At 40.8% G+C, this 16,280-nt stretch overlaps 1 protein-coding gene across 1 annotated transcript in view; it reads right to left on the minus strand.

Annotated features, from left to right (window-relative positions):
- Positions 1-12,111: 12,111 nt before the first annotated feature.
- The window catches only part of LOC121879858 (cell adhesion molecule 1-like), a 94,559-nt gene continuing 90,390 nt past the window's right edge, over positions 12,112-16,280 (minus strand). Inside the window, exon 6 of the mRNA XM_042386644.1 lies at positions 12,112-14,616. Coding sequence (XP_042242578.1) covers positions 14,528-14,616 — 89 coding nt within the window. The 3' untranslated portion in view covers positions 12,112-14,527. The remainder of the gene's footprint in view (positions 14,617-16,280) is intronic.

Consider the following 16,280-nt stretch of genomic DNA (forward strand, 5'->3'; position numbering starts at 1 on the left):
TTTATGTATCTATGTAAAGGAATGCAACGTGAACAGTTAGACAGAATGTGTAAAGACTGATGACCAAAATTTCCTTCTTCAGTCTGAAATAGGACCTTGTATAATGTTTATTGAAAAATATGAACAAAGACAAACAAAAAAACAACAACAAAGCAACGTATAGTAGTATGTGAAGAAAATACGGTTTTTTGGGTAATGTACTGCAACCGATCATGAAAAAATAGTCATTTTATACAGTATATAAATCATGCCGGACTAAATATAACCTTCCTCTCTTATGAAATAGGTTGGAGGGATTATTTCTCATGTGGCCGAACAAATTAATACAACTACCAAGCGTGTAAACTTATTGTAGTGAAGATCAGGTCTCAACAAGGTCAACCAACCTCGAGTGATCTGCTGTGATGCTAGTGAACTTCCCGGAAGCTCTGCCCACCTGCGTGACGAGCATACACAGTACTCTTTGTGTCTCGGGTGGAACGACCCATCTCTCTAGTTGGTGCCTAGTGTATGTACTAATCTAGGATACATGCTTTATGACTACTTATTAATTATACACCAGTAATAAAACTAATAATAGTAATAATAGTAATAATAGAAATAGTAATAATAGTAGTAATAAAATTATAATAATTAACGATTTATTGAACATATAACAGTCATACAGGTAAGCTGAAAAACTACAAAAGACATGGTGGTACTGTACATATATAACATATAATGAAATAGGGGAGAGAGTGATTTAACAAGGAATTTCAGCGTAGCTACAGTACAAAGGGGAGATTGGCAAGAAGTAAACACTCAAGTTATCTACGAGTTCTTGATGATTTTTACAATGGTTGTAACAGGTCTGTTCTTATAGCACGTGGTCGTATGGGCTTGACGCTGTTTTGGTGTCTAACAGCTATTTCAGAGAGAGCTGAGAGGGTCATTATACTGATCACCTGTTGATATGTGGCGTAAAAAACAGAGAGAACAGTCCTGTACGTCCTCTATAGGAGTCCTTGCTGTGTAGCAGTCAGGGTAGACTTAGGTGAGTCTAGAAAGTATGAATGTTGTGTGAAAATTTATGAGTTCAGAAGAAGAAACTCCAAGGGATTTGAGACGACGGAGGTTGTGGAGACGATAGCTGGAAGATTGATGTTTCTACTGACGTGTGCTTTCCAGCTCAGTTTGTCATCTATAGTGACGCAGAGGAGTTTAGTGGAGTACACAACCTGGAGTGTGTTAAGGCCCAATGTGATCGAAGGAGGTGGGACAAGGCCGGAGGAGATTATCCATGGTCTTGATTTGATTGATGGGGTTTCTGGAGATTTCAATCATAAGCCAATATGTGAATATTGAAAATAAATTGAAGTTCTCAGACCATTGCGGGAAGAAGGTAAATCAAGCAAATAAGGTAGTAGGTCTATACGAAGGTCATTCGCGCTCTTCAAAAGTAAGGTGCTTTGCTGCTTCCCGGTTTGGAGTACTGTCACCCCGTTTGGTCCCTGAGATATGCTAGAGACTACAGTTGATTGAGAACGCTCAAAAGAGGGCCACCAGACTGATGCCTGCACTATGACACTTCAGGTATACCCAGAGAGTTTTCAAGCACCTATGAGGTCATTGCTCAGTGGAATTTTCATAACTGGAACTAGCAGATGCCTGACTCACTAGAATCTAGACCCAAATGGGATCGGAAGGCTCATTAGGTAGGGTCGCAAAGAGGTCATGAGGTCGGTGGGGTCGCTGGGGTCCTTTGGGTCTGCCAGTGAAATAGTTTGGGGTCGCACTGGATAGTTGACAACACTGGATGGGGTCGTGCAAGATAAAGCTTGGGAACCCCTCTAGAGGATACAACATCAAATTAAAGAAGCCATATGTTCAGAACGGTATCAGGGCATTTTTTTTAGTAATAGTTGTGAACTGTTGTTGTAAGATTAATGCACATTTTTTTCTTTCTGAATTAGAAATTAGAATACATGTATTTACCTACTTTAGTAAAACCAGAATAACTGAAAAACTCCAAAAGTCGACTTCGAACGATTACAAGAGGAAAGTAATTATTGCTAAATAATTTGTGCAAGTAATTATAAAAAAAATCGTTCCGGTTCTGTGTTATATTTTATTTTAATTAAACTTTCTTATTTGTGATCTTTGCTTGCATCAGCTGAGCGTAGCTTAGCTTAGCTTGGCTTATATTTTTCCTTTTACTTATTTTATTTGGTTGGTCACGTAATGCTACGTTGTGTTACAATACGCTTGTAATTTAATTTATTTTACTTTATTTATTTATGTCTTTTTTCCCTTCAGTTTTTTAAGTTAGAGTAGGTCATCAGCCTCGAGTACTCAGAAACAACGACGGACTTACAGCATATATCGGAAACCAGCTAAGGTCCGTGACCAGACACCCATCGACTAATGACAATATTAATAGTAATAATAATAATACGAAACGAAACATTAATAATAATATTAATAATAATAATAATAATAATAATAATAATAATAATAATAATAAAATACACGTACACACGCACACACGCGCACACACACACACACACACAAACACTTTTAGCCGGTGGAGGGAATCAGCAGCACAAGAAAGTAAGAGCCATTTAATCCCTGCATATCATTAGTATAATAAATAGCATTCACTCTAATACTCTATATCCCCGCCTTGATCTGTTCCCTGAGCTGCCGGAACTCAGGGAAGGGGGGAGGGAGCTCTGCCAGAGGGAGCTCTGCCAGAGAGGAAGCTGTGTCAGAGGGTGGAAGGGAGTGGACCTACTGATTAGGGAAGGTAGGAGAGGGGAATTTGGGTTGGTACCTCGGGAGGGAGCAGAACTAGTGCTTGGGGATGGAGGGAGTGTGACTATTGAATGAGAAGGGAGGGAGGGAGGGATGGAGGGAGTGTGACTAGTGATGGAGGAGGGATGGAGGGCGGGATGGAGGGAGTGTGACTAGTGATTGAGGAGGGATGGAGGGCGGGATGGAGGGAGTGTGACTAGTGATTGAGGAGGGAGGGAGGGAGTGTGACTCTTGCCTGGGGAAGGAAGGAGGGAGTGTGGTTAGTGCCTGGGGAGGGAGGGAAGGAGTGTGACTCTTGCCTGGGGAAGGAAGGAGGGAGTGTGGCTAGTGCTTAGGGAAGGAGGGAAGGAAGCAGGGAGGGAGGGAGGGAGGGAGGGAGCGAGTGGTGCTTGTGCCTGGTGAGGGGGGGAAGTGTGGCTAGTGCCTGGGGAGGGAGAGAGGGAGGGAGGGGGGGATGGAGTAACGTAAAATAGCCTAAAGTAACACAACAAAACAATGTAAAGTAATGTAACATAACCGAGAGTAACGTTAAACACAAACTAATAAAAAAAAATAAACAGAGCCCTGACTTCAGTGTGTGAATGACCTTGTAAACACAACATAACGACCCATTACTGAGGACTGATAAGGTGATTGAGTGTTATATTTACAGAGAAGAATAATTCATATTAGTTAACATATAAATATACATCATCAGGGAGGTTGACATAATTGTTTCATGTTTATTTGTTCATAATTTATATATTTGTCCCCTTGCCAGGCTTCGCACACACACACACCTAACACGTTTTCCTCAATAAAACTATTCCGTGTACCTGACATTCTCGTTACGTTATTTACACACACATTTACCTTGCTCTCAATCCTGTGCCTGGTGTTCTACAATTCGTGGCTCCTTTCTTCTCGTCTGCTATACACCATTCATCCCATTTCAAACACACTCCAGGGTAAGTCTTTCCCAGTCCTAACTCACTTACTTGATGTATTTCAGATTCTTCGTATTTCACAATGAATCACAACTTAACGAGATCAAGAAGCCTTAGAAGCATTGTCGCGGGAATGGATACCAGAGCCTCTAACGTTTCTTGAGGTCAGAAGTAGTTCAGTAAATATCCATGAATATCTGTTGGTATGCTCCCCTAATAGTGCTCCCTCGCCAGATATCTAACTAGTAATCACTTCTATTTGGGGTACCAGGACTACCAGTAGGATAATAGGTCTTATATGACTTATCAGTCCTCAAGTTACCATAATTTCCTGGTGTGAGAGTGGAGTTCTACCATCAGTGTTGTACCTCCTCATTGTAACGTTTTCTGTTTCCCATAGTTGTGCCTCACCTGTGTGTTGTGCCTCAAGATGATCGCCTTCTACCTCATACTCTGTAGCTCCGGCTGGCCTGTCCACCTTCACTCTGCTTCTAAATAGTTAGTTCCCCACACAGCCCTCTAGTACTTTATCTATACAGTAATACTATCTTCTCTCTTAATGACCGTTTTCGTTCCTCGCTCATCCAGTTGGTCCTCGTTCCTACCAACCAGTGGATGTTACCCTCCTTCCACTCACGCTTTCGTACTCTTCGGATCTTAAATGGATATTCCACATTTACTGTCGCTTTCTCCCCGTCCGATGATGGGAGTCAGCTGCCACGCTTTATACATTTAACATAGCCTACTTCATCTTCCATAGTTGATGTAGTCAAGAACATTTTCCTATTTCCTCTCAAACCTTCGTTCTCCTTCACTCCGATTTCTTTTTCGTAGTTCTCTAAGAATCTTTTTCCTCTATTTACGAACACCAAGAGTTATAGTCTTCTCTTTGTCTCCTAGCTCATCCCAATTGCTTTCCTGTTTATATCCTCCCCCCCCCCCATTTCTTTTCCTTTCGTACCAAGTATATCAGTGTTTTGTGCAGTAAAACTCACGCGCTCTCCTCTATTGTTCGAGAGCAATTAAACAGTCGCACGAGATGTATAAAATCAATTGCAATCACAGGAAGACAAAGGGCAACGGATCGAACAATGGCCGCGTTCAACACAGGTCATTATCAAGAGAATTAGAGGCGGCCCAGACTCCGAGGGAAGCAGAAGTGTTTGTGGGGATGTATCTCCCTTGATTGTAAGACGTAGATAGTGGTGATGTCGTGCCAGGTTACGTCCTTTCGTGTTAATGTTAGGTTACTACATGGAATATTATGTAACTTCATGTTATATTACCTTACGTTAGTGTCATGTTATATGACGTCAAGTTATTTTAGCGTCACAACACATCACATTATATCATGCACAAGTTGCATCATATTAAATGTATTGCGCGCTAAATAGACCTAGTGAAGACAACTGAGGTATAAATAGGGGTGAAACTCACATGAGAGATTCTTAGACAAGATACTGGCCATAGCAAAGGACAAAATAGATATATTAAATTCAGTAGAATATGAGTCGATATTGCACGGGGTTTTATAAGTACTAACAATAACTATACTGAGGTATATAAAAAATCTGTATTACTTGGTATCTAGTATAATAATAGCCACACAATAAGATCTCGATAAATAAAACTGACCTCGATATCGCTCGGTATTTTCAACTCAAATGATGACGCGAAAATTATTCCCTAATACAGACAGAGAGAATTAGTCTGGCGTGTGCTGTATACTGGGAACTAGGCAACAGTGCAATCCGGTCCTGTCTAAGCTACTGAACAGCCCTTTCGAGGAGCCACTCTGCTCACACCACACAGGGAGGGGCTAGAAAACGTGTCCTAAACATAGCTTGTCTAAAGAACCAACCTGACTGGGCAACTGCACTCAGTAAGGTCTTCCTTATGCAATCGAAAACACAATCATAATCATAGATCAAAACAAAAACAAACGATACAACCTTTTATGGTCACTGCATGGAATGTCAGGACCCTTCTGGATAGTGGCACAAATGAGCGTCCTGGAAGAAGAACCGCTGGCGAGGTATAACATCGACATGCCAGCTATTAGTGAGTCCCGGCTCCCAGACGAGGGTCAACTCACAGAATAGGGGTCTGGCAATACCTTCTTCTGGAAGGGTAAGCCTACTGCGGAGAGAAGCCTCATTAATGGATTTGGCTTTGTCATCCGCTTGCTGACCAACTCCCTGACAAACAGAAAAAGAATACGTTACTCACTTTTTTTTTTTTACGGGGATTAGCCCACCCGGGCACAGGTCACTGACCCACATCGGGGCCTGGGGGGCGAAAATATAATAATAATAATAATAATAATAATAATAATAATAATAATAATAATAATAATAATAATAATAATAATAAAATACAAAAATGAGAAAAAAATCAATAATGAGAAACAATATATGTATGTTGTTTTGTCAATATTAAGAGAAACAATTGAGACCCTGCAATTGTGTGTAAATGAGGCAGAAAATCAGATCAATAACCTGGGACTTGGTCACAATTTCGTAATGCCATATAGCAGCAGGGTCTACCATTAGACAATACATTATGCTTCCAATATCTTCCCAGGCGGGAGTACCTCCCTGTTAGGTAAGCTGCCTACTACCTACAGCCAGAGAGAAAGTTATTTATATGTTTATTCGTATATATTATCACCGACTCACTCAATCTTTCTCTCATTTTGTCATATAAGGAGTAAAACTAATGTATATGGATAATTCATACATATTTGTATACGAATACAAGCAAGTGTTGTATACACAATCCTCACTTATTTTCTACATACAAAATTAGTTCACTCTATACTCAGTAACATGCACTAAAGAGTGTTGAAGCGTTTCTTGGATTATCACAACAGAGGAGGGAGTAGGGGAAGCCGAGGTAGTGTTAAGAGTGTTGAGGGGTCGTGTGCTGCCCACCACCGTCACTTCGCGTGTTCTGACCATCTTCTGGAAAGTTTCTGCTCAATTCTTTCGTAAACATGTTGTGTTAGGAGAGAACCTGAAAAGACTGCCACAACGCACGAGTGGCTAGGTTAGAAATCTTCTGTCTGGTATATATCATTAAACCTTAGTTATTTATTCATGAAACATTTGGATTATGATTTGTTTTCCTTTTGACCGTCTATGTAATTGAAAATACAGTTTCTCCGACACCGTGAACTGTAAATTTATTCTATATCGATAAGCATGGAAGTGAATGTACTCAAGTGTACTGTACCTCTCACCATCATCAACACACACACACACACATACGAGGGTTGCTGTTCAGATTGCCTCTTCTCAGGTAATCGTAATTAACTATTGTTTCCTTAAGACTTAAGGGAGGTAACCTAGTTAAGATGATGACTCACCTTGTAGATATACAAACATTTCAAAAGTCTTGTTTACACCCTCACTGTCCTGGGGAAAGGAAGGTCTGAATACGAACATATCTTTATTTACAAGATTAATTAATCATACAGATATGTGTATCGCCCGAGGTTGCGAGCAATTCATCCTTACAGGCTATAACTCCCTAATATAAACAATGAATATAAACCATTGGTTGGCATTGTGACACACAGTATAGACGGCTTGATAAGTTTAAAGTGAGTTTGGTAAAGATTCTAGCTATGTGAAATATCCTATGTACAAATTAAAGAGTTTCCACATACACTTTTTTTTCCAAAATTACTCTAAATAAAATATTGGAAAAACAAAAAGTAAACATGTCACTTTGTACTCCGACATGATGGTAACCTGCAAGGTGAGGTCAGGGGACGAGGTACTGCCAGTGGAGCGCCACAGCTCACTGCTACTTGTATGAGAGAGACACTCCTGGCTCGTCAACACCAGAGTAACTTCCACTGTTCGGGTGAAGGACACCCTCATGAGGCGTCACAGACAAAGGTCGACTCAGTATAGTAACTGTCCACTTGTTGACAAGTCATTAACGAGTTGAAAGGTAGCAAGTTAATGTAACAAAACCAAGAAATAATTACTATACAATGACAGACAACTTTAAGACATGTCACCAACAAGGGTCTCCACTACATAGAGAGGGAACACTTGTGAACACGTCCCCCTGGTAGAGGTCGGGGAGGAAGGCTCGAGGAGCACCACCAGTGAGGACTTACCGGGAGCTAACGTTTTGCCGCGTCACTGACTGACTCACACATTGTACCTGTCTTCATGATTGTCAAATTATAGATTAATCTGTCACCTGACCAAGGTCTCGTCATCCATGATCTCACCTTCTTTTAGTATCACGTAAACTGGACATATGTTGCTGCTTAACAACCATGTTAATAAACAACAAGAAAGGGTTTAATGGTAATAAAAATCTACTTAGCAGAACTTTAACCTCCATGTCCACGTCTAGAGTACAATAAAAAGCAACAGTCAAACAGAGAGATGCAACACAGAGGAGACCACATACTGTAAATATATGGCAAAAACACAACGTAAACATAAGGAAAACCTTCGAGACAGCAGACAGGTCATGACACAGCCAGCTGGTGGGAAGACTACCAGCTGCTGCTACTTCATCATGGAGAACGGAATGACCTACGTATGTTAAACCGAGGAGCAGCGGCTACCTTCCTCGGATGTTATTCAAGTCAAAAACACATACGTACGCACATGACGTTGCTAAAACTGTGTTAGAAAATCTACTTTAAATTCCAACTCGTGTAATAATTAATTTGACACCAAGAGTACAGTACAGGTATATGGACTTCAACCCGTGTTATAACCTGTAAGTATTTACCCTTTTCCGAATTTCCGGGTAGGATGACTCCAAATATCAATCTAGGTCACTCCAAATATATTTCAAACTACTTTTAAATTACAGTATATGAAAACGCTTCGGCAGGATCACTGAGACGCGGAGCTGCTCAGGCCAACATTGTAATGGTATCCAACTTGTCACTTATGGGTGGGCGGGTTGCCACTCTGTGAGGGTGACATGTTCCTTGTTTCATTCATTCATTTCACAAATCTTTATGTATTTGGTGTCTATTTGTACAATCATCATCGTTTTTGTTTAATCTCTGTTTTTACTGATACATTTACTTTGGGGCGTGACTGAGGGCGCCCTGGAAGGTTATTGTTATTATAATAAGGATGCACTTGTTGATAACTGCCACGCGTCAGGAGAGACACCGGTAAGTTTTCATTATCACTCAACAGTGTCTGGAACTTACAGTAAACCTCGCAAAGACACTCAACTGGAAACTACACCGAGCACCAGTGTTGTTATCCAGCACACAACCTCACCTCTTCTGACACGTTTTCTTTGATCAAAACTCCAGAATGTTGACAAATATGCATGGGAAACTGCGCCACCATCCCTATGGTACTACAGAATGAGGTCGGATGTATTCGCTCACGCTGTTGGCCACCACTCGCTTGAAATTTTTTGGAATCTCTGTTCTTTATGAAAATGAATTGGGGTGACTTCTAAGGATGCACTTGGAATCGGAAGTTTTCATTATCACTGTGTCTCTTACATACTCAATGGAAACTAGTGTTGTTATACACAATCACCTCTTCTGACACGTTTTCTTTGATCAAAACTCCAGAATGTTGACAAATATGCATGGGAAACTGCGCCACCATCCCTATGGTACTACAGAATGAGGTCGGATGTATTCGCTCACGCTGTTGGCCACCACTCGCTTGAAATGAAAATGAATTGCGATATTTTTCAACTGTGATGGAATAAGAATTTCTTCTGTGTTCCATAAATTAATAAAATTTTCCCTTCATATATAATAATCTGCTGGCAAAAACTCGAGGAATCGGAAGTGTGAGAAATCATATCAAGTAGGTTTCTGCTCGTAAATTGAATGAAAATATCATCTTAAATTGAATTCCAGTCATCACAGAAGTGAATCTGGTTTTCGTCGGAACAAAATCAGAGAGAGAAGGTCACGCACGGTTCAGGACGTCATCAGCAAGAGGGAATATGATTGGTTCAGCTTCTGAAGGTCGCTCTCCAAGATTTGGCTTATCTCACTGACCAAGTAAAAGTAAACATTCAAGTGTGGTGATATAATTAATACTCTGCACTTAGGAACTATCGTGACGTCCTTTGAAATCAAGTCATGGTTGACTCTGAAGATGATACTCAAATGCAACATAAAATAACACAACTAAAAAGGCCGTGAACCATCAGGCGTTTTCTCTACCTTTGTAAACATATACCCACAGTCTGGTTCTTGTTGGAGTCACTTGTAGATTGTGTTTTAGCCACAATGTAACCCTCTCTTCCGTTCCTTCTTCTCTGCTTTCCTCTTCACATTCGCTTTTGATTAATTTAAGGGTAAAAAATCCCTCCGACTGTTCGTATTTCATACTTGTGACGCTTTTCCCTCACCCCGTCCATCACCTCCCCGACCACTCTTATTGTGAGTTATCTTTAAAATGACAAAAAGCAACAACGCACCTAATATTCTCCCTCATCCACCTCCCTCACACCACCACGTCTTCTCCCACACCCACCTCCCTCACACCACCACGTCTTCTCCCACACCCACCTCCCTCACACCACCACGTCTTCTCCCACACTCACCTCCCTCACACCACCACGTCTTCTCCCACACCCACCTCCCTCACACCACCACGTCTTCTCCCACACTCACCTCCCTCACACCACCACGTCTTCTCCCACACTCACCTCCCTCACACCACCACGTCTTCTCCCCACACACACACCACTTCTCCCACACTCACCTCCCCTCACACCACCACTCCCTCCCACCCACCTCCCTCACACCACCACGTCTTCTCCCACACTCACCTCCCTCACACCACCACGTCTTCTCCCACACTCACCTCCCTCACACCACCACGTCTTCTCCCACACTCACCTCCCTCACACCACCACGTCTTCTCACCACACACCCACCTCCCTCGTCTTCTCCCACACCACCACGTCTCTCTCCCACACCCACCTCCCTCACTCCACCACCACCGTCTTCTCCCACACTCACCTCCCTCACACCACCACGTCTTCTCCCACACTCACCTCCCTCACACCACCACGTCTTCTCCCACACCCACCTCCCTCACATCACCACGTCTTCTCCCACACTCACCTCCCTCACACCACCACGTCTTCTCCCACACTCACCTCCCTCACACCACCACGTCTTCTCCCACACTCACCGCCCTCCATTCTCTCAACACTTACTTATACGGTTGTTGTTGTCGTAAACTTTCTCCATTTTGCAAACACTTGAAAGACTTTGCTGTTGTTTTTTTTCTTACGAGTTCAGCGGCGCTTCTATCGTGTACATATGTGAGAGTTTGATGACAAAGTCTTTCAGTGAATTTTTCTTCTCTAAACGTTGTTGAGGCTCACCGAATTATCTACAGTATATCAATGTTTTATTATTATTTACCATTTAAGAGTATGTAAGAAATGTTAATGTCAAACATTTTAAGAATTGTTTCTCTTGATTGTTCTCTACAGAAAACTTTCGTGACAATTATTAAAAAAGTTATATTACTGTTTTCTAAAAAAAATTAAGAGCAGAAAAAAAAACGATAGATAATATTGCACATCAGAAGTTCAGCAGAAGGGAGGAAATAAAATGAACCAGTGACGCATTTTGAATCGCTTTTCACATAAAATACTCAGACAAATGTTCTACTTTCGAGATGTGGACCAACTTGGCACATTAGGACCACACAAATGGGACATAACAACGGCGAGTTGGCAATACAACTTGAACTAGCAGTGCTGATGCTGGGAAGGGAAGGTAGCAGCAGCGGCCAATACACTTGTGTGGCACGACACACTCACACCTACATTACCATCTGCTTGATATCTCCTTCAGAGAGGGCAAACAGAGGATCAGAGCGACACCAGAATATGAGTGCTTCTGCTGGTACGTGGGGGCCGTGAGTGTCTCAATGGATTCAAGTGTTTGTCCTGGACGAGAAGCTCTTACTAGAGTATATCAGAGGAGATTTAGTACGAGAACAAAAATCTTGCCTCCCTCTCGTACTCGTTATCGTCAGTCACTCGTGTTGACTCTGATGAGGCACAATAAGCCCTGGTAGCTCATTAGTGGATTAATATTATATAGTTTGTGTGTCTCATAGTTCAACGCCATGACCTTGTCTGCCGCCCTGGTTGTTTCCACCATACAGGGAATGACCACTAAAGGAAGCCTTAAGTGTGTTATCTTTGTGAGGTGCAAGAGCCATCAAAGTGCAAAAGTGCCAAAATACACTCTAGAGAAAAAGAGTTAATTGTACATGAGAGAGCGTAACGAGGAACGGAATAATGAAAAGCGAAGGGTAAAGAAAATCAGACAAATAAGGATGAATATCTAAATGGGGTTATGAAGAAGGGTTAAAATAAAAGGTGTCAATACAACAAAAACTGAAATATTACTGAAATATATTTCAAGTGAAGGACTCCAGGCATATACTGGCGTGAGGACAGTGCAGTGTGCCACCTAAGCGACAATTATGAACTAAATTACAAAAATACAAAGTACAACAGCCTTTTTTTTTAGTTCACGTCAGCATTCACAAAGCAAGCCATATGTACCAATAAGAAGTGAATTATTATCCCTTTCCTAGATGCACAAAGTAGGGAGAAACCCGGCAAATATGGCTCCGGAAAAATATCCATGACACAAATCATGTTACTACTTAACACCTATATGTCAACTGCCTCAGCATCTCTGGCACACACCTCCGCCACCACCACAAGTTCTGATATGTTTTTGTTTTGTTTTTGTTTTCTAAGCTGCGTCGTCGTGAGAGGAACCTTGGCGATATGCGCGACAGTCATAATAAGAATAATTGCATGGCCTGGAACATTGGATAGCCATCACCAAGTCACCGCCTTTGTTGACAACTTAACCTTTGATGATTGGATGTGTGGCTGTGACGTTTACTACTCCTCAGCCAATAATCATCGGTACTGTGATCACGTGAATGCTTCTAGGTGTAGCGGAGGCATGGACTGAAACACCACGCCTCAATAACTCAGACAATCTGTCTCTCAGCTACGATGTGTCATATACAATATTTATAACGACAATATTTATAAAAGCAAATTATGGTAAAAAAAAAGTAAAAAAAAAAGACTGCTGAGAGTTAGTGAGGATTGGCTGAGCGTCTTATGGCCAACAGGAAATAAATGACTGAAGTGAGTATATAAACTTCTACATAATCTGTAATCATTGGCATTATAACAACACATATCATGATAATTCATTTATAATATATTTATAGATTTATGTACATGCTTACATGACTTACTGATACACCATCATCATTGTAACAAGTCGACAATGATAAACAACTGGAAGATTGTATTGTTTCTCTGCACTAGCAATAAACTATAGCGGCCACTCAGAGCCGCGCCGCGCACCTGTGTAAAACAAACTTCCCCCCCAAAAAAATTTGACTTCAGGACTTTTCTAAGCTAATACAAAAGTTCATTTGTCACTTTTTTTGTATTTTTTTAATCCAAGTTTCTCATGAAACAGGAATAAGTGATACATGTTATCACAATGTTACCTTTAATAAAGTGGTCGATACTCACCACATCGACGACGGCTGAAATAAACACTCAAAATGGCACAGGCGAAAAAACTTTCAACCGTAGAAAGATTATTTTTGTTTTCACAATATAAAGGCGCATTTATTTATTAATGGCGAACGCGTTGAGTTGTAATGCACACATGGGAGACTCATCTCTGAGTTGTGTTCCTCGTGGCCATCATCACAATAAAAAGGAACTGTGAACAAGATTTTATAAATATAGTTAGTAACTTTAAAATTTTGTTCTCTCGCCTTACAAGGAAATATACAGTATATTAATTTCCACATATTCTTGACTGGCTTGTTCATAGTTAAGGAACTCCCATTTGTGTTACAAAATAAGTTGATGTGGGGAGGCAAATAGAGAAACGAATATACAAGTCAATAGTTGGAAACAGAGAGAGAGAGAGAGAGAGAGAGAGAGAGAGAGAGAGAGAGAGAGAGAGAGAGAGAGACATCCGTAGAAACTACAACAAAAAGCACATATACATGTATAAATGTTACATTTTCTCAAAATATAATTATGCAATTTGTATCCACACAACATGCGTACTCAAACATCAAGATCTGTTATAAACATTTTCCGAGCACTTCCACCACTCCTAAAGGGCGTGAGAGGGAGGGAGGGAGAGGGAGAGACAAGGGGAAGGTAAGGAAGTGTAAAGGGAGAGTGTCTGGAGAAGGGAAGGGGGAGGGTTACACTTGGCTGGGAGATAACTAGAGCCAAAGCGCCGACGTTCCGTAATATATAAAACTTAATGCTATAACCGATAAAATCTCTCCAATCTCGTTATATATCAAATGGCTAACTCGTATAGCGGTACCTCGCTAACATCAAGAGCCGAGCCAACCATCTTTTAAAATTGTAGGACAAGTTCCAGGCCACACCACCACCACCACTACTACTAATACACACACACACGCATAAACACAGCTGGCGTCCTGAGTGTCGGTCCACGCGTGAGTTGAGCAGGTTCTGATGAGACTTAGTAGTTCAACAGGACTCCAGGCGTGTCCGCACTGTCTTCCCTTCTCTTCATGTTTCTAATTTTGCCCGACCAGGCTGTGTGTACAACCTGACTAGTGACCTCTTGTTTTTCTTCTTTCTTTTTATTTTGTTTTATTATTTTTTGTTTTAGTTTGGCCTGACCTTGTGAGCGCTGCCCTCTTTTGGTGACCCGAGACTAGGCTTAGCGAGGTCACACTGCTACTAGCGGGTACTTTCCAAGGTGAGGAGGTGGTTTACAAGTTAATGAGCAGGTGAAAGGCCGTGGCCAGGAACGCGAAGAGGCAGGAGGCCCAGGAGTAGGGGATGCTGCACTCACTCCCACCTGCAGGTATAAAAAAGTGAGACTTAGATGAGTGATGCAGAAGAAGTAGCTGTAAAAAGAATTCATTCATAAGCATCACCCCTTCGCCACCGCCCCCCCCCCCACACACACCCACCCTCCCTCCTCATACACACACAGACACCCACCCTCCCCATACACACACCATTAATCATTAAGAATACGAAAAGTACTTGACCATCAAAGAAGATACAGAAATAGCCTCTGAAATGTTCTACTTAATGAACAGACAACTACAGTATGAAATAGAAAGAAAATAAGTGACAACGATGGTGAACTGAAGTATAATCTTTCTCGGCCGTAATAGCATAAAAAAAACAAAAAACAATGAGCAACATAGGAGTAATAAGAGATTTATGTGGGTGTAATGGGAAGAATGAACTCTAAAGCTAGTCATTATTCTGGAAATTTTTAAGTCAGTGGCATAAATGGGATTATACAGGCTGATAAATTTTAACTGACGAGTGAAGGGGTGTAATGCCAAGAAAAACAAAATACATTCTATCTCAAATGGTCAAACAGAATCTACAGAGGTTCGCTGAGGAAAAGTGTCAGGAAATTTTCTACTTAGTAAAATACAAGACATTTGATATCACCAAGACAATAAAATTAAACGAACATAATCCCTCACAGTAAGTCTAAATACCGTAAATAACATTCACATAGAAAGACAAGTGTACAGAATGTTAATATTTCAAGGAAGACTAAATAAATGAGAGAGAGAGAGAGAGAGAGAGAGAGAGAGAGAGAGAGAGTAGGTAGGTATGGCCTCAAAAACTAAACAAATACATATTAAGACCAGCCGCCAGAAGAATATCCTGCAAATGAAAATAAACACAATAATATTTTTGCGATACTAACAACATAAGGATAATATTTGACATGTAATAGAGGTGGAAGATCTACTGTAGTGGAAGAGAGATGTTCAACTTTACTTCTATGGGATAATTACCAAGAGTAAGGTCGTCTTGATGGGCACATAATGAGCTTTAGTAAATATTAATTGAATATCTTACTAGTTATAAATGTTTATAATGATGGCCACAAATAAAGGTTCAGTTCCTCGATAAAGAGTATTATGAACTGAACCATTTAATTATTCGTTGATTTAGTCCTGTTATTTCAAATTCAACAGCAATAAATTAGAAATGTATTAAAATTGTTACAATAATTATTCTTCATATATGTAGTACATTAATTTCAGATTCTATACAGGTATAAGGTTTATAATAATAATAGTGTACAGTATAAAGCCACACACTCCTTTTACTACTGCTTCCTATGTCTTACCGTGTCCACCTGCATCTGACGTTACAATAATGGCAAAATTTAGCTTAATGTCACTAATGGTGGTCGGAAATGTGTGTAAGTTTATGTGATAACAAGCACAAAGTCTCAGAGTTTTGATGATGATATCGACAATCGGTAGAAAAATGTTGGAGCTTCTATTCACAGTTGGGGAATTTATGTGCATCCTTCCTTAAGTGAAGTCCTGAGGTGAATACAAGGCATTATAAATTCTCACTCTGGGATTACTGCAGCTGACACACACACACACACACACACACACACACACACACACACACACACACACACACACACACACACTTCACGAGAGAAACATGCATTGAAATGTATCTCGAATA

Source organism: Homarus americanus, unplaced genomic scaffold, assembly GCF_018991925.1.
Source record: "Homarus americanus isolate GMGI-L3 unplaced genomic scaffold, GMGI_Hamer_2.0 scaffold51826, whole genome shotgun sequence".
In the NCBI taxonomy this organism is placed as follows: Eukaryota; Metazoa; Arthropoda; class Malacostraca; order Decapoda; family Nephropidae; genus Homarus; species Homarus americanus.